Consider the following 24,358-nt stretch of genomic DNA (forward strand, 5'->3'; position numbering starts at 1 on the left):
AACAGTGCAGTAATAAAGCCGTGCACATTGGAGCACGGTGCAGTAATAATGCCGTGCGCTAGTGCACATTGGAGCACGGTGCAGTAATAATGCCGTGCGCTAGTGCACATTGGAGCACGGTGCAGTAATAATGCTGTGCTCTAGTGCACATTGGAACACAGTGCGGTGCAGTAATAATGCTGTGCACTTGTGTACATTGCAAAACAGTGCAGTGCAGTACTAAATCCGTCCACTTGTGTACATTGCAGCACAATGCAGTGCAGTTATAAAGCTGTGCACTAGTGCACATTGGAACACAGTACGGTGCAGTAATGATGCGTACTAAGGTACATTGCAACACAGTGCAGTAATAATGCCGTCCATTACTGGATCACGGTGCTGCACGGTGCAATAAAGAACCATAACAGTTGGTGCAGATCAGTAAAGTGCTGAGAAATTCAGGTTCCTGTGTTCCTGCTCTTCAGTGAGGTTGCGTTCAGCTCGGTGCAGCTCAGTAAAGTACAGTGCACAGAGCATGCTGCAGTGAAATCAAGTAGTAAATAAAGCATAAAATCAACATGCATTTGTTTATACTAGCAGCCTCGTGTTTGTCTTACGGCATTCGAGAACGCTGGAACATGCCCAGTTTGTCACAGGAGGATGGCTGTGGGACAGTGTGAGGCGGCTGGAGGTTCGAGAGGGGCTCGGGGGCCTGAGGTCTGCTCAGAGCTCAGTCAGAAAGACTCAGCAGAGGCGCAAGAGGAGCCCAGGCTTTAGCAGAGTCATCCTCTGCTTTTCTTCTGCCGTGTTGCATTAAGAGTATGGTCTGCCGCAGTCTAGAAAAGACTCGAATGAGCTTTTCTCTACTCATAGCTCAGGGTCACTGCCCTGTATCGCATACCTTCACACTCACTTGCTAAGCAGTGTGTGTGGGATGACTTGAAATTGCCCCATACATTGACGTGTCTGTCAGTGTTTTTTGAACACCTACTTGGTGTTCACAGCTTTTGCCACTGGGGGGTGCCACAGCGTCTCCAGTGAAGTAAGATCTTGGAGAGAGACTGCCGACACGTCAGGCAAGCTGACGATTCTGACAGCTCTGCGGTGCAGGGTCAGAGCTGACACTGTGTGCAAGTGCTGCTCTCTGGTGGCATCACCAGTGAACTTGTGCGCAGCCCTCCAGTGTCTGAGCCGACAGGTGTGCAAGAGTGTATTTCCACTTTGCAGTGATGCCGTAACGACATCGTGAAAGAGGGAGAAGAGCCGTGTCCCAGTTCAGGACAGTTCCTGAGGCTGAGCTCCCTGTTCTTGCACATCCTGGCTCTGCAAAGACTGCGGCTCCCCTAGCGCCTCCTGCTGGGCTCAGATCTGCAGCGGACAGCCTGGCGCCGGCAGGACAGCTGGGAGAGGGGGAAGCCTGGCTCTCGCACCCTGTCGCGCCTCTGCCGCCCTGTGCCCTGGGTTTGAGAAAAGACTGACAGTGAAACTCGTGCCCCTGATGGACCTGTATTCCTGCAAGAGCACTAAACCCATTTCCCTCCGGCCTCGCTCTGCCCGTCCCCTGGTTAACCGCAGCAGGGGGGTGAAGGGAGCGTCACCTTGGTGCTGGTTTTCGTTTGATTGAAATCTTGGATTTAATGCCACTGAGGGTTCAGATTGAGAAGGTGTGTTTGGGTGATGAACTCGGGGTCACAGAGACCAGGGTCAAGGGTGAAGCTGCAGTGCAGGCCTGTTCCACCCCCAGTGCGGAGTCTATGGCAGAGAAGAGCCCAGTTTGAACTGGAGCTCTTCACCGGAGTCTGGCTAGAGAAAATGATATTCTGAGATAAGTCCCTTGGTGACTGTGGCGTTGCTCGTCTCGCCTGTCGCCCACAGCTGAGGGAGCGAGCGCTCATGCCCTCTGCCAGGTGGGGCCAGTCTGCCCAGATGTGGCCTGCTCAGCCCGTCGCAGCTCGTCCTGTCCACCTGGCTGGACGGGCCGGGACCACTCACGCCAGCAGGACCTGCCCTCTGGGACTGCTGCTCAAAATTGTCCTCTCCACCACACACACAGGAGTGTACACGTCACTCCTGCGTCAGCCCCCCTGCACTGGCTCCCCGCTAGCTTTAGGCCAGCTTCTGGCCTTAACAGGGGGCTTGCAAACCGATTACAAGTGAAATGCGGACAAACAAAACGATTGGCATCAGAGAATTTGGAACATTTTTGGAGGAGAGAAGGGTGCCAAGCACAGGAGGGAGAGTCTGTGTTCCTAAATAAGAAGGATTTGTGAGGAAGGAAATGGGTTTAGTGGATCGAAAGAAGCTGCATGTCAGTCTCACATTCTTCCTGAAGAGGGAGGAGAGAGCCTGGGGTTCACAGGGGCGAGAGCTGGTCTTCCGTCAGTCATCACCTGGCTCCAGTGTTTCTTAGGCTCTTGAGTTCTCTGTTTCTGTGCTCTCTAGTGTGTGTGTGTGGTTTGTTGTGACTCAGGGTTGTACTGGGGTGTGTGTGTGGGGGGTTGTCGTGACTCGGGGCTGTACTGGGGTGTGTGTGTGTGTGTGTGGGGGGGGTTGTTGTGACTCTGGGCTGTACTGGGGTGTGTGTGTGTGTGTGTGTGTGGGGGGGGTTGTCGTGACTCAGGGCTGTACTGGGAGGTGTGTGTGTGGGGGGTTATCGTGACTCCGGGCTGTACTGGGGGGGGTGTGGGGGGGTTGTCTTGACTCGGGGCTGTACTGGGGGGGGTGTGGGGGGGTTGTCTTGACTCGGGGCTGTACTGGGGGGTGTGTGTGTGTGGGGGTTGTCTTGACTCGGGGCTGTACTGGGGGGTGTGTGTGTAGTGTGTGGGGGTTGTCTTGACTCGGGGCTGTACTGGGGGGTGTGTGTGTAGTGTGTGGGGGATGTCTTGACGCGGGGCTGTACTGGGGGGTGTGTGTGTGTGGGGGTTGTCTTGACTCGGGGCTGTACTCGGGGGTGTGTGTGTGTGGGGGTTGTCTTGACTCGGGGCTGTACTGGGGTGTGTGTGTAGTGTGTGGGGGTTGTCTTGACTCGGGGCTGTACTGGGGGGTGTGTTTGTAGTGTGTGGGGGTTGTCTTGACTCGGGGCTGTACTGGGGTGTGTGTGTGGGGGGGGGTTGTCGTGACTCGGGGCTGTACTGGTGTGTGTGTGTGGGGGTTGTCTTGACTCGGGGCTGTACTGGGGGGGGGGTTGTCTTGACTCGGGGCTGTACTGGGGTGTGTGTGTGGGGGTTGTCATGACTCGGGGCTGTACTGGGGTGTGTGTGTGTGGGGGTTGTCTTGACTCGGGGCTGTACTGGGGTGTGTGTGTGTGTGGGGGGGTTGTCTTGACTCGGGGCTGTACTGGGGTGTGTGTGTGTGTGGGGGTTGTTGTGACTCGGGGCTGTACTGGGGTGGGTGTGTGTGTGTGTGTGGGGGGGGGTTGTCTTGACTCGGGGCTGTACTGGGGTGTGTGTGTGTGGGGGGGGGTTGTCTTGACTCGGGGCTGTACTGGGGGGGGGGTTGTTGTGACTCGGGGCTGTACTGGGGTGTGTGTGTGGGGGGGTTGTCTTGACTCGGGGCTGTACTGGGGTGTGTGTGTGGGGGGGTTGTCTTGACTCGGGGCTGTACTGGGGTGTGTGTGTGTGTGGGGGGGTTGTCTTGACTCGGGGCTGTACTGGGGGGGGGGTTGTCTTGACTCGGGGCTGTACTGGGGTGTGTGTGTGGAGGGGTTGTCTTGACTCGGGCTGTACTGGGGTGTGTGTGTGTGTGGGGGGGTTGTCTTGACTCGGGGCTGTACTGGGGTGTGTGTGTGTGGGGGGGGGTTGTCTTGACTCGGGGCTGTACTGGGGGGTGTGTTTGTAGTGTGTGGGGGTTGTCTTGACTCGGGGCCGTACTGGGGTGTGTGTGTGTGGAGGGGTTGTCTTGACTCGGGGCCGTACTGGGGTGTGTGTGTGTGTGGGGGGGTTGTCTTGACTCGGGGCCGTACTGGGGTATCCTGCAGTGTCTCTCCGCGGGGAGCGAACTCTCACCGCTCTTGCTCTCTCTCCTCTTCCTCAGGGCCTCCGACACGAGGGAGCGCGCCTACGACCACAGTGCCTACGGACACCACGAGCGCGGCGCCGCGGGCTTCGAGCGGGCGCGGCACTACGACGCCGACTACTACCGCGACCCCCGGGACCGGGCGCTGCCGCACGGCGGAGGGGGCGGCGGCTCCAGCTCGGGCAGCGGGGGGGGCGGGGGCTCTGGGGGGGCCGGCGGTGGTGGAGGGGGCAGCGGTGCCGGCGGGGGCTCGGGCGGGGTGGGGTACTACGGCTCCCGGAGCCGGAGCCCCAGCCGCTTCGAGGCGGCGGAGCCGCGGTACGAGCCCCGCGGGCGCGAGCCCTTCGCCCTGTCCAGCGTGGTGCACCGCGACCTGTACCGCGACGAGCTGGGCCGCGAGGGCCGGGGCCGGCGCGGCGACCGGGGCTACCACCACAGCCGCAGCCGGTCGCCCCACTCCTCGCAGTCGCGCAACCCCTCGCCCCAGCGGCTGGCCAGCCAGGCCGCCCGCCCCCCGCGCTCCCCCAGCGGCTCCGGCTCCCACAGCCGCTCCTCCAGCTCGGACTCGGTCAGCAGCAGCAGCAGCACCAGCAGTGACAGGTAGGGGGCGCTCCCGCGCACGCTGTCCTCCCGCGGCCCCGCAGGCCCACCAGCCTTAGCAGGGAAACACTGCAGCAGGTTGTGGGACTGAATCCCAGAGGGAGGGGGGTCCTCTCACTTTCTGCAGCAGGTTGTGGGACTGAATCCCAGAGGGAGGGGGGTCCTCTCACTTTCTGCAGCAGGTGCTCCAGGCTGGTGTCGTACCGTAGTCTTGATAAATACTTAGCCTCCTTCAAACCCGGGCCCTGCTGGTGCCCCGTTGTTTTGTTCTGCTGGGGTGATTCCCACTGCTGTGGGGACAGGCGGACAAGAGCCGCTGTACTTCGAGAAGGAAATAGCGAAGAATGTGTGAAGCAGGCTTGATGAATTATTCACCCTGTTTGCAGCTGGTCGCATCCTGAAATGGCGTTTGGTTTGACTTCAGCGGTTTCTCCTGCGTTGCTGTGCTGGAGTCCAGCGCTCAGTCCGCTCAGCAGGAATGTGAGAATCGCTTGTAAAGGGTCACTGAGCACTGAGTAGTTTAATGGCTGAAGAGGAATAAGATCCTGGATGTAATGAGTCTCTGATGTATGGCAGAGACCAGTCTGGGAAACTAGGGCAGTCTGCACACGCGCTCCTGTTACTTCAGAGCTCGTCGGCCTCCTCTCCTGCGTGTCTGACGGGCTTTTAAACCAGCTGCGCTCTGGCTGCAGAGACACGATCGCAGGAAGGGATCTGCAGGGTGTCGTACTCTTCCCTTCGGCTGTAAGGTCCAGGCCCGCACCGCGGCCCGGCGTGGTCCAGTCTGAGCAGAGTCTCGCTGTCACGGAGCCACCTGCTGTCTCGATCGCAGTCTGCGCCGTTGTCTGCAGAGTTTTAAGGAAGAATTTTAAAGACCTCCTCCTCAAGGCTGTTTTCCAGAACGCTTTACTTCCTTTCTCGTTGGAGACTGGAATCTCCCTTGACTGCAGCAAGTTGCTGTAGGTTTGAATTTAGCCTGTAATTCATGTTGATATGTAAGTGCAGTTCCAGGCATCAGATTTCCAAACCTGTCTGCTCATCTGTCCCTCCCATCCATCATTCTGTCCATCTGGCCACCTGGGCCGTCAGTCTGCAGCCAGGAGTGTTGAGTCAGGCTTTGCTGACCTTGATTGCTCTGTTCACAGGGGTGCTTTTCTTAATCCGCTGTAATTAGTTTGTGAGCATAAAACCGCACTTAGACTAAATAAAGATGTGTTCTCTGGTGTCTTCTGAGCACTGTGATGATCTCACCCTACGATGGAGGAGTACGCATGTGCCTGAGTGTGCGAGCGCTGCTGTGATCTTGCCCTGCAAGGTAGCAGTGTGATTGTGCGAACGCTGTGGTGATCTCGCCCTGCGAGGGAGCAGTGTGAGTGTGCGAGCGCTGCGGTGATCTCGCCCTGCGCGTTAGCAGTGTGAGTGTGCGTGATTGTGCGAACGCTGCAGTGATCTCGCCCTGCAAGGGAGCAGTGTGAGTGTGCGAACGCTGCAGTCATTTCGCCCTGCAAGGGAGCAGTGTGTCAGTTCGACTGCTGTGTTATGACCCCAGGCTGATGACGGACTACAGGAGTTCAGTGCCATTATTTACTGGAGCTTCAGTGTTTGTTTTTTTTCTGCAAGTGGTACTGGAACCACACTTTTTCAGATCAGTTCAGAGTCCTACCTCCAGCAGAGGGCTCTGAAGCTGCCACCCCTCCCCTCACCCGTGAACATTACAGTCATGTTATAAATCTCAAGGTTTTTCACTGTAAAACAATACTGAAAATTATAGTGAGCAGGAAAATATAAACTTGAACTGCACAATTTGTACAACTGTACAAATAAACACAGGCACGATATTGACGCACACATGCCTGTATTTTGCCCAGCTCTGTTCGGTGTGGACAGGGGGCAGGATGGGCTTCTGCCAGTTCTCGGTCACTCTCCTGTCCTGCTAGGGTGGGTGTGTGCGTGAGTTTGAGCCACATCTCCGTTACTGGAGCCCAGCTCTCACAGGACACTGGAGATCCTGCTGAGTCAAGGTGCCGAATGTTTCTGCCCTAGGGACCCCACCTGCCTCCAAAACGACATGGGCAGCTACAGGCAACTCCATGAAAATGTAATTATTGCTAAAGGTCCATGTGGGTCCTTATGCCCCAGTATAGTGACGGGGACACTATACTGTAAACAGGCGCTGTCCTTCGGAGGAGACGTAAAACCGAGGTCCCGACTCTCTGTGGTCATTAAAAATCCCAGGGCGTCTCTCGAGAAGAGTAGGGGTGTAACCCTGGCGTCCTGGCCAAATTTCCCATTGGCCCTTACCAATCATGTGTGGTGAGGGTACTGGTGCACTATGGCTGCCGTCGCATCGTCCAGGTGGGGCTGCACACTGGTGGTGGAGGGGATCCCCATTACCTGTAAAGCGCTTTGAGTGGAGTGTCCAGAAAAGCGCTATATAAGTGTAAGCAATTATTATTATTATTATTATTATTATCATTATTATTATTGCTAAAGGAAAGCAGATGTGATTAGTCCTCGGGGTGCAGTGAAGAGCTGTAGGGTGTCGCGGGCGGCTCAGTCTCTCACAGTGATGTCATCGCGAGGATGGAGTTGCTGGTGCTGTGAGAACCCGTTTGTGAGGCCCGGCTGAGTCGGGCCGAGCGATCTCGCTGGGTCAGGGTGCCGCGTCCGTGTGCTGTTCTGAGGCAGCCGGGCCTGAGCTCCCGGGCAGGGCAGCGCTGAGAGGAATTGCTGCTGCGGCGAGCGAGCGAGCGCGTGTCGTGTCCAGAGAGAAGCAGTCGAGCAGCAGGGCTCTGCGACCACCCCCCACCCCCCCTCTGTGTGATCTGGTCTGAACTGGAATTTTCTGGCTGCTGCTGGCTGCCTTCCCACTCTCACAGGCTGGGCTCTCGGCAGCAGCACTTCCTGTTGCGGGGGCGGGGGTGCCTGCGGTGTGATGCCACAGAATCGCTTACCTCCTTCACCAGCGACCCTGCCAGCCCCCCAGGTAAAAAGCTCTGTAAACGCGCCTGGGAGTAGAACTGCCTGCCAGTGAGTCTGACCCAGACGTGTTTGTCAGAGCAGTGGGCTGGCACTTCCCTGTCCTGGATTGCGTGCACGTGTGTGCGTGCGCGTGTGTGTTCTTCCTGGAGAGAGGAGGAAGACCAGTCTGATGGCACCCTGTACAGGAACAGCAGGAATCCAGTGTTCACTCCTCCTGAAACTAGAACAGCCTGTATTTCAGGAACAGGGCAGATATTCAGCACTTCCACGCCCAGAGCAGGGACAGTCATCCTGGAACAGCACGTCGCGCCCCCAGAGCGAATGCCAGTATGGGGTGGAGGGCAGAGCCTGTCTCGTGCAGCCAGAGACGAGCCCGCCGATCTGATTCCCCCTGCGCCGAGGGTGAGAGCTGGGAGAGCTGAGCTCCGAGCAGTGGGGCCCCTGCTGCCTGCAGCTCGACTCCGTGCCTGTGATTGAGAAGAGCTGGTCGTGTGCTGAGCGCGCTCCGCGTCTCTCGCATGTTTGAAGGCCCAGGTGTTGATGGGGGAGGACGATTCCAGACTGCGTGCCGCAGCTCGTCTGTGTGAGAATCCCAGGACTGCCACCTCTCCCCCAGGCCACAGTAACGCGTGGGGGTGTAACTGAGGCCCCCCCAGTGGAAGAGCATGTTTCTGTATCTCAGAGACTCAGTACAGTACAGAGAGCAGTACAGTGGAGAGAGACACCCTGAACTGGGGGAGTAGGGAGTCCCTGTCTGCTGTACAGTACAGTCTGACCTGCTGGAGCGATGATGCGGTTTCAGGGTGTCTAAAGAGCCGGGCAGCCTCGTGCTCTGGGCCCTGAACGGCGTGTTTAGGGGTTTTGCTTTCTGGAACGTGATTTCCTGAATCCTCACCCACAGCAGCTCCTCCGTGTTCAGGTGTGGGTCGCCTGGCGAGGGTCACTGTGTCTGAATAATGGCTCTCCAGTGACCCCACTGCACCCACCCACCAGCCCTTCTGTGTGCCCATGTCTGCTCCCGAGACATGAGGCTTCACAGTTTCCTGCTCACATCTTGGATCGGTCCTTTCCACACCCCCAGGCTCCTGCAGAGCGAAGTATTTTGACGGCCGTCTTGTTGTGTTAATCAGCTTGGCTTGTGTTGTATTAACACCTGCAGCTCTTTGTAATGGTGACGGCAGCCTTTTCTGGTTTGCTTCACCTGGAGTGGGTGTGTGGGACTGGTCAGTATAGGAAACTCGTTGATGAAGTTGATCGGGTAGATCAGGGCTGCTCTCAGCCTCGGCTGGTACAGGATGGCTTCTGTGGCTCTCCTGCTATGTGTGAAGGAAGCCCTTCTGGGTGCTGTATAAATAGACTGAATTTTTCTCACACTAACAAGTCTCCCTGCTGGAGCTCTGTGGGAGGATGGTGCCATCTAGTGGTGAAAAGCTGAACCTCACTGTCGGAACGACAGAGAACCACACTAGACTTACTGTTCCCGCCACTCCCTGGCATTACTACAGATCTTGTGCTCGCTGATGTTGTACGGACGCTGCAGCTGCTGCTCCGGATGCTGGGGTTTAGGACAGAGACTTTCCCTTGGCTCCTGCTCTCGGATGTCTCCTGTCCTGCCATGCTTGTCCGTGCGAATGCAAACGTTCTGGTGCTCGAGCCCGAGTCCAGGCGTGAGATTGAAGTGTGCCTGTCAGTGGGTGGGTTAAGCAGAGAGCGCCCCCCGGTGGGCAGCGCACTGCTGCAGAGCAGGATGGGAGATGCGAAGCGTGAACGCCGACCCCGTACCCCTGCCCCAGCCCGTGTCGGTGCGCTCGGCCCCTCCGACACCTCGTCTCCCTGTCTTTGCAGCAGCGACTCCAGCAGCAGCTCGAGCGATGAGTCGCCGGCGCGGTCAGTGCAGTCCGCCGCTGTCCCCGCGCCCCCGGTGCAGCCTCCGCCGGCCCTGGACAAGGACGAGCCGCGCAAGAGCTTTGGCATCAAGGTGCAGAACCTGCCTGTCCGCTCCACAGGTGAGTGGTGTGGGTACAGACTGGACACACTGACCGGTCCCCCAGGACCAGGACTGGACACCGTGGACCTGCAGACACACTGACCGATCCTCCACGACTGGGGCTGGACACAATTGGGCAGCAGATACACCGACCGGTCCCCTGGGACCAGGAATGGGCACCCTTGACCTGCACGGTCATGTTGTCACACGTTGACTCCTGTCTAGCTGTGCTCCTGACCCGTCGTCTTGTCCTGATTCCCTGTCTTGTCAGACACGAGCCTGAAGGACGGGCTGTTCCACGAGTTTAAGAAGTACGGGAAGGTGACGTCAGTGCAGATCCATGGCGCCTCGGAGGAGCGCTACGGCCTGGTGTTCTTCCGCCAGCAGGAGGACCAGGAGAAGGCCCTGAGCGCCTCCAAGGGCAAGCTGTTCTTTGGCATGCAGATTGAGGTCACGGCCTGGAGCGGCCCAGGTACGCCCCCTCCTGCTTGCCCGAGCGCTTCTGTCTCCGTCCGTCTCGTCCCCGGGCGGCCGGCAGTCACGCTGCTCTCCTGCTCGCCGTTCCAGAGACCGAGAGCGAGAACGAGTTCCGGCCGCTGGACGAGAGGATCGACGAGTTCCACCCCAAGGCCACGCGGACGCTGTTCATCGGAAACCTGGAGAAGACGACCAGCTACCACGACCTGCTCAACATCTTCCAGCGCTTCGGGGAGATCGTGGTGCGTGCTGCGGCAGGGTGTGAAATAAGACTGACAGGATGTCGGGCTGCACCCGCGGTGTCCTGTCTGACTGTAAAACCTGCTCTCCTCTTCCTCCCCCCCCCCACCAGGACATTGACATCAAGAAGGTGAATGGGGCCCCCCAGTACGCCTTCCTGCAGTACTGCGACATCGCCAGCGTCTGCAAGGCCATCAAGAAGATGGATGGGGAGTACCTGGGCAACAACAGGCTCAAGGTACTGTCTGCCGGGACGCCGCGCTGCTGTGGCTGTAGGGAATCCAGGAGTGAAGGTTTTCTGCGTGGTGCCGGAAGTATTAAGCAGCAGTGCTGGTGTGTGAGCGGTTGGGTGCCGCCGCCGCCCCTGCTGCTGGTGTGTGACGGCGTTCCCCTCTGTCCGCAGCTGGGCTTCGGGAAGAGCATGCCCACCACCTGCGTGTGGCTGGACGGGCTGGCCTCCAACATCACCGAGCAGTACCTCACGCGCCACTTCTGCCGCTACGGCCACGTCGTCAAGGTGAGACACCACCCTCCCCCCCGGCTGGGCCGCCCCAGTCTCCCCTCCGTCTCGGCGGCTGGGTTTCTCCAAACTGAGCACTGGCGGCCAGCGGCAGCGCAGCAGAGGGGGTCTGCTGGCCTTGTGTCCTGATCTGCTGGGGGCCTGTGGGTTTGGACTGTGTGTCTAACGTGCACAGTGGGACCCAGGCAGAACTGATTCCCAGAGTAACACATGCAGGACTCCGGTCAGAGGGGCCTCAGCAGGCCAGAGTCTGGCCCAAGAGCACTGGGGTCCGGGGGGACCGCGCACTGGGCAGCTCCCTCTGGACGGGCGTAGCTGCCAGCCTGCAGGAGTGGCGCGGTGTCCCTGCAGTTGTGCCGGTGCTCCGTGGTGTGGGTCCCTGTGCAGTGCTGCTCCCTCACCCCCTCTGCTCCCCAGGTGGTGTTCGACCGGCTGAAGGGGATGGCGCTGATCCTGTACAACAACATCGAGTACGCCCAGGCCGCCGTCAAGGAGACCAAGGGCTGGAAGATCGGGGGCAACAAGATCAAGGTGAGAGGGGGCAGGGGGCACCGGAGGACGAGCCAACCCTACATCCGAACTCCTCCTGCTTGTTCCATGGGTGGGCTCAGGTCCAAACAGAAATTTACTTTTTGATTTTGAAGAACACGATCAGTCTCCATCATCTAACTTACATGCTTACTTCCTTTTATTGTCCCGGATGGGAAATTTGTTTTGTAGGCAAGTCAACGCAATACACAATGCGTTTGAACACAACATGATCCCATTGACAAATTGTATAGTGAAAAGGAATATATAAATAAAATGGAAATATAAAATAACTTAATTCTATTTCGTCTGAAGTCTAGGCGGTCTAAATCCTGGTCCTGCCCAGTCTGTTTTTGTTGCTTGTATATTAAGGCTTCCAAACCAGGCAGGAACATAATGACAGCAAGAGCCAGGCTACCCACTCCGGCTCTTCACACGCATTTAGCTCCTGGTGTGTCTTGAGTGTGGACGGCCTGGCAGGGCGGTCTCTGATCCAGCTGTCCCTGCGCTGAGGAACAGTGCCCCCGAGACGTCAGGCTTGTGTATCGTGTAAAGGTGCTGTGCTGATGCTGATCACACTGGTTCTTCCCGCAGGTTGATTTCGCCAACCAGGAGAGTCAGATGGCTTTTTATCGCTCAATGCAGGCATCTGGGCAAGACATCAGAGACTTCTATGAAATCCTGTCTGAAAGGAGGTACCTGTGCGACCGATCTCTCACTCCCTTTCCGCTTGGTGAACAGTAATGGGACTCTGCAGTGGGTGTCTGGATGTAATTATTCTTACGGCCCCTTGCAGCCTTCCTCTTACAGCTGGAAACTAGAGTTGAAGGTGAATGAATGAAAGGGAGCTCTGTGAGCGTGAGAGGGATTGGATACTCCTCCTCCCTTGTCCCCGGAGTCCCGGGCGTCCCTGCGCGGGGCGAGGCACTGCCTGACTCGGTGCAGACCCGCCCGGCTGCTCCTGGTGCAAGCTCCTGGGCCGTCTGTGTGCTTCCGCCCTCCGCGGCTCTCCCGCTCGGAATGCACTGCCCACTTCCGGGAAGGACGAGCGGGAAGGAAGCCGTGTGCCGACTCCTTACCTCTCGTTGACCCCTTTCTGCTCCTCCGGATAATCTTGGGAGCGCTCTGGGGAGGGAGGGGGAGGGAGGCGTGGGTCTGGGCTGGGAAAACCCAGTCTCCGTGTTTGTGAATGCGGCTCTCCAGACGCGCGCGGACAACATGTCTGCGGTCTGCTGAAATGATTCACAGGCTGTCGTAGACTCTTCCGCTGAAGGAAAAACGGAATCAATTTCTTTCTTAATCCATGTTTGCATTGAAAATATCTTCCATTGTTTCAGTGCGTTATAATCTTCCTTTACTTGTTGCCAACAATGTTAGCAACTAAATAATACTTTAGTTGCCAAATAATGGATTTATTATTCAAATATTTTGCAACATGAGAGTTAAATGGTCTTTGATAGACGTTCTTGGTAACGAAAACTTCTTAGTAGCTTAGTGACTGGCATAATGTTTTAATGTTTCATAAATTGTTGTAATACATTTTTTAATTCTGTTATTGAGCAGTCATTGCTTGCCTATCATTGCCCTGAGACACAGATGTCCTTTCAGGTGCGTTAGAACCTGCTGCTAAAAGTCTCTCTCTTTCTGCTTCACAGAGACGAGCGCCGGCCGCCATATCACGAGTACTCGGCCGAGCGCGCCTATTACGATAACGTCCGAACTCCAGGCACGTACACGGAGGATCCCCGCCGGGAGTATCCTGCCCGGAGCCGGGAGTTCTACGCCGAATGGGACCCTTACCAGGGGGATTACTACGATCCGCGGTACTACGACGACCCGCGGGAGTACAGAGACTACAGAGACCCTTACGAACAGGACATCCGGAAGTACAGCTACCTGCAGCGGGAGCGCGAGAGGGAGCGCGAGCGGTTTGAGACCGACAGGGAGAGGGACCACAACAGGCGGACGATCGAGCGCAGCCAGAGCCCCAGCCACCCGCGGCGGCCGTCCAGCCCCGCCGCCTCCCCCTCCCCCTCCGAGCGCTTGCCCAGCGACTCCGAGCGGCGCATCTATAGCCGCTCCTCGGAGCGCAGCGGGAGCTGCAGCTCCCTCTCGCCGCCCCGCTACGAGAAGCTGGACAAAGCCCGGGCGGATCGCTACCTGAAGACCGACAAGCCAGACAAGGAGCGGCTCTTCGAGACGGAGCGAGCGGAGAAGGACAAGCGTGCGGCTCGCAAAGACAAGGTGGAGAAGGAGAAGGGAGAGAAGCTGAAGTTCCGCAAAATCAAGGCCCCGTCTCCCAGCATTCCCTCCTCGGAGACGGACCCGGAGCCAGAGAGAGATGCCAGCCCTGACGCGCTGATGCGTGGGAAGAGCAAGCTGCCGGCCAAGGACAAGGAAGGGTCTGGCAAGAACCGCCTGGACCTGCCGCCCTGCGTAGTGCAGCTCACCCGGGTCAAGGAGAAGGAGGGGAAGCTGCTTGACCAGCCTGGCCCGGAGAAGCAGAGACTGAAGGGGGAGAACGACAGCGTGAGGTCACCGCCGCTGCCTCCTCCACCCCCTAGTGACGCAAAAGGGCCCCTGTCCCGACTGGAGCTCCCTAAGGGAGAGGCGATCAAGCCAGAGCAGCCGCGGAGCAAAGCGACAAAGGAGAAAGGTCTGGTCAGCCAAGTGGAGGTCGTGGACAAGGAAGGTAAGGTCAAGCCCAAGAAACATCTCAAGGCCGAACAAGGGTCAGAGGGCAGCAACTCCTTGGACATCGACAGGCTGGAGGCTCGCAAGCGGCGCTTCGCAGACGCCAGCGCGAAGGCGGACAGGCAGCTGAAGAGGAGCAGCCAAGAGGATGAGGATGTAAGGCTGGGCCTGAAGAAGCTGTCGGACAGCAGCGGTGGCGTGGCGAGAGACGTGGACGGCGAGAGGAAGGTACAGCGAAAAGAAACGCACAAGAGGGATCACCGGAAGGTCAAACCGGAGAGGCTGGTGACCGTGTGCAGCCCCAAGGACGGGCACGAGGCGGGAAGCCTCTCTGTGGGGATCGGACTGGGTCTCAGCCTGGACCTGCAGGCGAGGCTGGGGGAGCCAGCGGAGGAGAGTGCAGATCCACAGGAGTTCCCCAGCCGTAAGACCGGCGGCTCGGGCTTGAAGACCCAGCGCAGGGCCAGCCTTTCGCGGATGTTTTCAGACGACGCAAGCCTGGACCACGAGGAGACGAGGGAACAGGAGAGGCAGAGCTTCTTGGAGGATCTCTGTGAGCGCAGCTTGGGGCAGGACAAAGCCATGGGGTGCAGCGGGGAATCCGAAGAGCGTCTGCTTCTCGACATCGACCACTCTCAGAGCTACCGCAAGCAGATGGAGCAGAGCCGCAGACTCAGGCAGCAGATGCAGGAGGTGGACACCACCACCAAGGCAGAGAAGCCTGATAGCCCCAGAGGGACGGACTTGGAGGACTTGGAGAGGCGCAGCCTGGTGCATGAATTTGACAAGCCGCCTCAAGACGTCACAGATGACTCCCCGCCTAGCAAGCGCAAGAAGTTGGAGTCTTTTGACTTCGAGTTGAGTGCCAAGAGGGAGCGGAACTATAGGAGCTCTAGACAGCTGAGCGAGGACTCCGAGAGGAACATCACATCTCCTCCAGGGCTGCGGCATTTCGCCTACCATGAGGACGAGGGCTCGGCGGACTCCCCCAGGCTGGTGACCGTGAAAGAAACCAAAGAATCCCCCAAGGCAGAGGAGAAAGTCTTCTCCCACTTGGACGTGCTCAAGTTCAACCCGTTTGAGCCCAGCAGGAGGGCCTCGCACCTGGAGCTGCCAAAGCTGAAGCCTCCGTCCTTGAGCTGCAAGGAGGAAGTGCAGCGCTGGGACGGCCGCGTCAAGCAGGAGCCGCTGCGGCTGGACGTCAGCTTTCCCAGCAGCATCGTGAAGAGGGAGGGAATCCGCAAGCGGCCGGTGCGGGAGCTCGAGCCGGGAGAGGTGCCCTCGGACTCGGACGAGGACAGCGAGAACAAGATGAATTCCCCGAAGCCCTCTACCTCTCTGGAGGGTTCGAGGCTGTCCTACTTCCTGAGGGAGAGGGAGGAACGGCTCTCGGACCTGAAGCTGTCCGGCTCCCTGGAGAGGAACAAATTCTACTCGTTTGCGCTGGACCAGACAATCACACCTGACACCAAGGCGCTGCTGGAGAGAGCCAAGTCCCTCTCCTCTTCCCGGGAGGAGAACTGGTCCTTTCTGGACCAGGACTCCAGGTTTGCCAGTTTTCGCAACAGCAAGGACAAGGAAAAGGTCGAGTCGGCTCCTCGGCCCATCCCATCCTGGTACATGAAGAAGAAGAAGATCCGCACCGACTCTGAAGGAAAGCTGGATGACAAGAAAGAGGAGCCGAAGGCGGAGGAGCAGGAGCGGCAGGAGCTGTTCGCCTCTCGGTTCTTGCACAGCTCCATTTTCGAGCAGGACTCCCGGCGCCTGCAGCACCTGGAGCGGAAGGAGGAGGATCCCGACCTGGTGGCAGGCAGGCTGTACGGGAGGCAGCCCTCCTCAGAGGGGCAGCCTGGCATGGGGGGCGACTTGCTGCAGGAGCCCCAGGTGCTTTTTCACAGCCGCTTCGTGGAGCTGACGCGCCTGCAGCAGAAGGAGAGGGAGAAGGAGCAGAGGCCGCGGGAGGCAGAGAGGGCAAGCCTAGATGGGCTTTCTCCATCGGAGAAAGAGAAGCCGGAGGGGGAGCAGCAGCAGCAGCAGCAGCAGCAGCAGCCAAGGCTCCAGAGCCTGCTCCAGAGGCAGAGATAAAACCAGTGACTCCAGTAAGCCCTGCCCCAGTACTGCTGCCACCCCGAGACATAGTGCAGCAGGAGAAGACAGCAAGCGAAACCCCAGCAGCTGAACCGCTACCCCCACCCATGAAAGATGAGAAGATGGAGGTCAGCCCAGAGAAGGCCATTGCACCACCCCTCCCAGCAGAGACTCCTCCGACTGTCCCCGAGAATCCAACGCCTCCAGAGCCCGTGTCCTTGGAAGCAGAAGTGAAGGTGGAGCCCAAGGACGAAATAATAGAAATTCGGGCCCCAGCAGAAAACGTCCTCAGTACAGACCACAACTCATTCCTGGATATCAAGCCACCAACGCCAGGGGCATCGTTGAGCAACCTGGAGCCCGAGCCAGAGGCCCCCGAGTTCCCCAGTGCTGCCTCCCCAAAGGCAGAAGAAAAGGCTGAGGCAGGTAAAGAGGAAGAGGCCCAACCCCCAGATGCCGAGCACCCGGACAGCGAGGCACCACAGAGGGCAGACGAATCCCATGAGCCAAAGTCTCTTGTCTCCGATAATGATGCGGAAGTGGACCCGGTGCCACCTGTGCGGAAACAGGCCAAGAACAAGCGAGCGAAGGCCCTGCCCACGGTGGCACAGCCACTCCCTGCGTTGGCCAGCGGCACAGAGAAACCCGCCACTCGGAAGAGCGAGCGCATCGACCGCGAGAAGCTGAAACGGGCGTCTTCGCCACGGGGGGAGGCTCCCAGGACATCCTCGGATCCGAAGACATCGGCAAAGTCCCCGAGTCACGCCACGGACTCGGAGAGCAGCGAGCCCAGCCTGCTCGGAGGTCGGACGCGCCGCAGGAATGTGCGTTCAGTCTATGCCACCCTGAAGGAAGATGAGACCCCCCAGACCCAGGCGAAGGAGGTGACGGAGTTGCCCCGCTTCACCCGCAAACGAGGTGGGGACAAAGAGACGCCACAGACGGACACTCTGACAGCTCCTACCACTCCGCGGGGCAGGGGGAGGCCGCCCAAAACCCGCCGGCGAGGGGAGGACGTGTCGCCGGTCAAGGGGGACCAAGCGAAACCGGAGACCGAGGAGCCCAACAGTAAAGAGGGGAGCGAAGCGAACAAAGTCGCTGAAGGGTGGCGATCGCCCCGAACCCAGAAGGCCAACCCCAACCAGGGCTCCTCGCCTACAGGGGCTACCCAGGGAAGAAAAGGGGGGAAAGCGGAGAAAGCTCTCGAGAACCCCCCTCCGCAGACTGACAGCACAGCCAGCGAGGCTCCGGCCACGCAAGACCCCAGAGAGGAGCTTCCAGAGGACAGCGGCAGAGCCAAGGAGGACGAAGCCAAGCAGGCGGCAGCGCAGAAGGGCAAGGAGAAGGACGAGCTAGATGCCGTGGAGAAGAAGCTGAACCAGGGCTTGGAGAAGGGGGAGCCAGCCTCCGCGGAGAAGCGGCCTCTGTCTGACAAGAGTGGGAAAAGCAAACCAGGGCGTGCCACCCGCAACGCCAAGTCGATGGTGGACGATAAGTCCCTGAGCTTGAAGAACTTGGAGATTCGTCTCAGCGTGGACGACGTGAAGGGGGTGCTGCGTTCCAGCGAGGACGAGCCGGAGCCCTTTGAGGCCTCCCCCAAGAAGCCTAAGCCTGCACTCCTCAAAGAGGAGGTTCTGTCTCCTGGCTATCTGAAGGAGGTCCCTGAGCTGAGCCCGGAGAAAGAGGAAGTGATGTCGGACCAGGAGCCCCCAGCGGCTCCGGCAGCGGCTCTCCTGGCACGGCAGATGGAGCTGGAGCAGGCAGTGGAGAACATCGCCAAGCTGACGGAGGAGCCCAGCCTGCTGCCCCCCTACAAGGAGCCACCTGCGGAGCCGCCCGAGCTGCCCCCGATGGCAGAGGAGCCTGAAGGGGAGGTCGAAGGGGAGAAGCCAGCCAACCCCGCTAGTGAGACAGAGCTCGCTGCTGCCATCGACTCCATCACGGCGGAAGACATTTCTGCCGATGCGGATGGCTTCCCTGCTCCCGCGACGTACACTGCCATCATTCCAACCCCGGAGCAGCTGGTGCTGCCTCCGGCCAGCGAGGGCATGGAGCCCGAGACGCACCTGGCCATAAAGAACATCCTGGACCCAGAGCCGGCCATGACCAGCCTCCTCCCGGCGACCAAGAGGATGGAGACGGCTCCCGGGGAGGCGTCCACCCAGGAGGAGAGCTCTCCTCCAGCGGAGCAGCCGGAGACTCCCAGGAAAGGCAAAGTGAAAACCAAGGCTAGGAAGACCCCCCGCGCGCGTAAAGGCAGCACCAACAGGAAGGGAGATCCGGTGGAAGATCACGCCCCTGAGCTGGAGCCCAGTGCTGCCAAGCCCCCCGAGCCCGCCCCCGAGGCCGCGGAGACGGAGAAGCCCAAGGCGGAGACCGCCACGGCGGCGGCCGCCACTGCTTCCTGCAAGCAGGAGGGGGGCAGGCCGGGCACGGGTGCCGTCGAGACGCCGAAGGAGGCTGAGCAGCCCCCGGTGGAGCAGCCCGAGCCCAGGGAGTCTGCGTTTCACGCGGGCAACAAAAGCCCCACTCCCTTTAAGCTGCAGCAGCCAGCCAACCTGGCGTCTCCCTCCCACAGCCCCTCGCCCACCAAGCTGAACGTGACGCCGTCACGGCCGGCCAAGCTGCCCAGCTCTCCAGTGGCCGCGGTGCCGGACTGGCTGGGCCGGTCCGAGGACTCTGGGGTTCTGTCCCCCCAGGTGGCAGTAGCAGCCCCAGCAGTAGCAGCAGTGGCTGTGGCGACTCCTACAGCCGCCCCCCCTCTGCCCCCAGACACCAAAGCTTCCGACATCGACCCCAGCTCCAGCACGTTGCGGAAAATCCTCATGGAGCCCAAGTACGTGTCGGCAGCCGGCGGGGGCGTGGTGCCCAGCACTGTGCTCACCACCTCCATAAGCGACCCCCTCAGCAGTGCCCGGGTGGTGGAGGCTGAGCCCGCCCTGGAGGCCTCGAAACCTTCGCCCACGGAAGACAAACCGTCGCCGGCGACGCCCCAGCCGTCCCCTCTGCAGCCTCCTCCTCACTCGGCCCCGGCAGCCGAGACGCAGCCCTTCGGCGAGAAAGTAGTCAACTCCGTCATCTCCTCCAAAGCCACCTCTGTCATCAGCCGCATGCCGCAAGCCTTTGACTCCGAGGAGGCGCCCAGGATCACCCTGGGAACCCGAGCGCCCAGTATGTCGCTGCCCAAGCACAAGTTCAGGGCCAGTCTGAACGACAACAGCCGCTATCACATGGGCCCCTCAGGGCTGGTCGGGGGAGAGGAGGGGCGGCCAGTGGTCGAGAGCGCCCCCTTCAGCACGGGCTCCAGCCCCGGCCTGCGCGTCAACACCTCTGAGGGTGTGGTGGTGCTCAGCTACTCGGGCCAGAAGACGGAGGGACCCCAGCGGATCAGCGCCAAGATCAGCCAGATCCCTCCGGCGAGCGCGGTGGACATCGAGTTCCAGCAGTCCGTCTCCAAGTCTCAGATCAAGCAGGAGCCAGTCACTCCCTCCCAGGTGCCGACCCCTAAGGGGTCCCAGACGCCCTCGGTGTACGGGGCGCCCCATTCCGCCGGCGTGCTGGCTGGGCAACCCTACGGCACCCAGCCTGTCATCTCGTCCATCAAGCAGGAGAGTCCCGGCGCTGGGTCGGACAAGGCCGACGCGCCCTACCTCTCGGGGTCGCAGGGCAGCGCTGTCAAGTTGCTGTCCCAGTCTGGGAGCCCCCAAGTCCTGGTGTACGGCCAGATGGCCATCATGCAGCAGGCCGGAAAGAAAGGCGCAGGCTCGGAAGCTGTGTCCCTGAAGGTGGAATCGGGGAAGCCGGCCCAGCCCTCCACCCTCAGCCCTGGGCTCAGCCCTCACCACCCGTCCCTCGCTGGCAACCACGTGGGCTCCAGCCCCAGCACCCCCACGGACAGGGCGCTGCCCCACCTGGGAGGGGTCAAGCAGGAGCCCCACTCCCCCCGCACCTCCGGCCACTCGCCCTCCCCGTACCCCAAGGTGTGCCAGCCCAGCAGCAGCGCGGCCTCGGTGGTGCTGGGCGCCGGCATGACCGTGCCGCAGTACGTGTCCAGCGTGCACCACCCGGAGCAGTCGGTCATCATGCCCCCCCACAGCGTCACCTCGACTGTGTCGCTGAGCCACCTCTCGCAGGGGGAGGTCCGCATGAACACTCCGCCCTTGCCCGGGATGGGGTACGGGATGCGCCCCGAGTCGATGTCCTCTCCCCGCTCCGGGCTTCAGCAGCAGAGGTCCAGCACGCCGCAGCCGGCCGGGCTCAGGGACATGGTGCTGCAGCCCATCCCAGCCGGCGAGGAGGACCTGCGGCCCTACCGGCGCCCCTCCGCCCCCCAGCTGCAGCCGGAGGTCATGGTCATGCAGCAGGACCACCGGCTGCCCTACAGCGGCCTGCGGCTGGACCCCTACAACATGCCGCGCGACGTGCGCATCCTCATGCACCACCAGATCGGGGAGCACGGAGCCCCCGAGGGGCGGCAGTCGCGGACGCCCGAGGCAGCTTCCTCGTCGTCCTCCTCCTCCTCTTCCTCCGCGCCCACGTCCTCCACCAAGACCCCTCCTGCAAGCAAGACCCCCCAGCCCGGGAAGGACACCTCCAAACCCGTGGAGGTGAAGCTCGCCCCCTCCCCGCACAGCGAGAGCCGGATTCTGGGCGTGCACCCCTCGGGGCTGTCCCAGCTGTCCCAGCCCGTCATGGTGCCCCACGGCGTGCAGCTCATGCACCCCGCCGCGGGGTCTTTCACCGAATACCCTTCCGTTTACCGGGACATCCGCAACTTCCACTCCCAGTTCCCCGGCATCAACCTGGCACCGCGGAGCGTGACGCCCTCGCAGGTAAGAGTGAGGCTCATCAGCACTTCATAAACTCAAGCGCTCGAACCCCACACCTAAATCTTGACTCTTCTCCTGTCTTCTCAGGGCCTCCTGGATGGGGATCACGGGCACCCTAGCCAACCCATGCGGAGCAAAACCCCCCAGGTCACATCAGGAGGGGACCCCAAAACGGCATCGGGCCCCGAGAGCACGCACCTGCGGCACACGGGCGCCATGGACCTGCCTTCCCATCTCCCACGGGTGCAGGGAGAGGCAGCGTCTCCCTCTTACCCGTCGCCTGTGTCCATCTCGATGAAGCACGACCTGCCGCCCACGCCTGGCCAGAAGACGCCCCAGGGGTCTCAGCAGCCCTTCCTGTCCACGCCCCCGCCCGCCCCGCCCGGGCAGCCGCTGGCCAAGGAGCGCCCCCACCGGCCCGTGGACATGGTGCAGCTGCTCACGGTGAGGAGGAGGGGGGTCCCGTGGGCTGGGGAGGGGGGCACATCTGTCTCGCCGAGTCGCTGCTGTGCGGGAGCCCCGCGCTCTGAGCCCTGACCACTCTCTCTCCCCCCTCGGCGCGGAGCAGAAGTACCCGATCGTGTGGCAGGGGCACCTGGCGCTGAAGAACGACACGGCGGCGGTGCAGCTGCACTTCGTGTCGGGGAACAACGTGCTGGCGCACCGCTCCCTGCCGGCGCCGGAGGGCGGGCAGCTGCTGCGCATCGTGCAGAGGATGCGCCTGGAGGCCTCACAGCTGGAGGGCGTGGCCCGCAGGATGACGGTGAGCAGGACGCGCGCTGCTGCTCGAGATGAGACCTGCCCCCCCCATGAGAGATACGAGTTCAAATGCACAAGACATCAGACACGAAGAAGCGCTCACAGATAAAATCAAACTGATCAGAAAGCAAATACTAGTACAAACAAATAAAATATTTACAGCTCCTGATCAGTGCTTGTGTGGAGTAAGGACCTTTTATACACACATCTCTAACAGGTCTAGTAAATTCAGGGGATGCGGGGCCCCTTAAATTATGCTTTTTGCCATCCTTTGACCTGCACTTTCAAACATGTCTCCCACATGTTTCTCTGGTTTGCCAGTCACCTTCCCTGCAGTAGTAATTATTCTAGACAGCTTGTTTTATAGTTGTATTACTGTTCTTAAATATTTAAAACATTCCACAGTGTGCCTTTTTTAACAGTGAGGTCCAGAAATGTGTAGAATACATCAGGTTTGAGTTAAGGATCCGATTAATGGGGCATTAGGTCGTTAACGCGCAGCGGGCCGAGCCTGACTGAGGCTGACGCCATTTTCTGACCATGTCTGCAGGTGGAGAGCGACTACTGCCTCCTGCTGGCCATGCCCTGTGGTCGTGACCAGGAGGACATGGTCAACCAGACGGCCTCCCTGAAGTCCGGATTCATCACCTACCTGCAGGCCAAGCAGGCTGCTGGCATCATCAACGTCCCCAACCCGGGGTCCAATCAGGTCAGAGCTCTTCCTGCCTGTGGGGGGCGGTGGGGGCAGTGTCCGTACGAGCCGGACTGGTTCAGCTGGACAGTTCAGACAGGTTCACTGACCTCTGCAAGCGAGCCTAAACTTACAAACCTGATTAGAATTCTTTACTCCCGTTAGCTGTTTTAAGCTGTGAGAGATGTGCTCAGAAGTTGGTCGGGTGCGTCGCAGCTGCATCAGGTTGCTTGCAGAGCCCTGGGCGTCCCGAACGGCCAGCTGAGCTAACCCCGCGTCTCTCTCGCCCCTCCAGCCTGCCTACGTGCTGCAGATCTTCCCGCCCTGCGAGTTCTCGGAGAGCCACCTCTCGCGCCTGGCGCCCGACCTGCTGGCCCACGTCTCCAGCATCTCTCCTCACCTCATGATCGTCATCGCGTCCGTGTGAGCGCGGAGCCGCCCAGGACGCCCTCGGCCCCTGCGCCCCCAGAGGCGAGGCTGTCGGGGAGAGGGAGGGATACACGGACATTTCTCCTGTCTTTATTTTTAATTTGGATGTTTTTTAAGGAGTGGATCAATGGTTGCACTATGTTAAATCACGGACCTTTTACATGTGATGGAAAACCCGCGTTGCTGTTGTGCCACAGGGAGAGGAAACACGCAGGGCTGGGAGACAGTGGGGTCGCCCGCTGCCGCGGGGAAGACGGATTCCGGATTCCTGCTCCCGGGAGGCGCAGGGCAGGAACGGACGATCCGTGCTGGAGATGTACAGTTTACAGTTCATTCCCTCTTTCCGGATACTCCTTTTCTTGGGGATAAGATGTGAGGGACATGCAGACCTCTGTAAATATATAAATATTTAAAAGACTCAAAAATAATTAAAGGACTCCAGAGCGTTGGAAAAAAAAGACATGAAAATCCGTGAAATTGACCCACCACCACCAACACCCATTTTTTTTAAATCTGTGCCAAACATGTTTTCAGAGAAAAACAAAACCAACAAAAAACCGAGAATCTTATTTTCATACTTGACTTTTTATCTCCGTTCATTCGTAAGTGCTCTTCGTTCCTCACGTTGCCTGACTCCTCTCCTCTCTCCCCGGCGGGCCGGCCCGGCCCGGCCTCCTTCCCGCAGTCCCCCGCTCGTCCGGATGTCCTTCTGTGAGTCTCCTTAATTTATGGAAACTTCTTCGTGTCCCTGGATCTCGTTTGCTGTTTGTTCTCTCTCCACCCTGGCGGGAGGGTCTCGCGCCCGAGTGCGGGCGAGGGGAGTGGGGCGCAGGGGCGGCTCACGCCCGTTTCGCCCGGACCCCCGAGACTCCTCATGTCCCCTCCTCCTCCTCCTCCTCGTCCTTCCAGACTCCATGTTGTACATAGAACCCTCGACTTCTGTGTTTTTTTATTTTTTTCAGGATCATTGACTTGTAAAAAAAAAAGTACAAAAATGAAAAAATGAGAAAGTGAGAGAAACAGAAAAAAAGTCAAATCATATTATCAAGTTTTTGTGGTGTAAATATTTGTAAAACTCCCAGGCTCCCAGTTCTTTCATGGTAATGTTGAAGGCACTTATAATTTTGATACACAGAAATAAAAAGAAAAGACCAAAAAAACATTAACGAATCTTAACCAGTGTCAGCGGTGCCTCCTTCGTTCATGTGTGTGGTGGAGTCAGGCTGCCCCCTGCTGGGGAGTGACAGCAGTCCTCTGTCTTTCCCATACTGGTAACAGCTCTTCCTCTGAGTGAAGGTGCTGTAGAGGGCCAATGACCTGTAGTACGTATTGCAGCAAATGTCACACGACCTCTAGGGCAGCTGCAGCGATCACCTGAAGTTTAGGAGACGTCATGTGTCAGTACTGACCAGCCTAGTGCCCACTGGACCACTGCCACACCTGAGCAGGTTCTGCACATAGTAGTGTCATTGTGTGAGTAGTGCGCCTTCTGCTGGCTAGCAAGGAGTATTTGGTCATGTTCAGCCTGGTTGGACCGGTCT

General features: G+C 59.4%; 1 protein-coding gene across 1 annotated transcript in view; it reads left to right on the forward strand.

The window, feature by feature from the left end:
- Positions 1 to 23,987, forward strand: part of LOC148817739 (msx2-interacting protein-like) — a 30,106-nt gene extending 6,119 nt beyond the window's left edge. Inside the window, 14 exon segments of the mRNA XM_088938244.1 lie at positions 4,012 to 4,593; positions 9,421 to 9,581; positions 9,834 to 10,034; positions 10,130 to 10,281; positions 10,392 to 10,517; positions 10,683 to 10,796; positions 11,217 to 11,330; positions 11,922 to 12,022; positions 12,983 to 16,040; positions 16,043 to 20,941; positions 21,026 to 21,382; positions 21,507 to 21,701; positions 22,248 to 22,406; positions 22,684 to 23,987. Coding sequence (XP_088794370.1) covers positions 4,012 to 4,593; positions 9,421 to 9,581; positions 9,834 to 10,034; positions 10,130 to 10,281; positions 10,392 to 10,517; positions 10,683 to 10,796; positions 11,217 to 11,330; positions 11,922 to 12,022; positions 12,983 to 16,040; positions 16,043 to 20,941; positions 21,026 to 21,382; positions 21,507 to 21,701; positions 22,248 to 22,406; positions 22,684 to 22,815 — 10,351 coding nt within the window. The 3' untranslated portion in view covers positions 22,816 to 23,987.
- The last annotated feature ends 371 nt before the right edge of the window (positions 23,988 to 24,358 follow it).

This window comes from Atractosteus spatula, chromosome 20 (genome assembly GCF_055471065.1).
Source record: "Atractosteus spatula isolate fAtrSpa1 chromosome 20, fAtrSpa1.hap1, whole genome shotgun sequence".
In the NCBI taxonomy this organism is placed as follows: Eukaryota; Metazoa; Chordata; class Actinopteri; order Semionotiformes; family Lepisosteidae; genus Atractosteus; species Atractosteus spatula.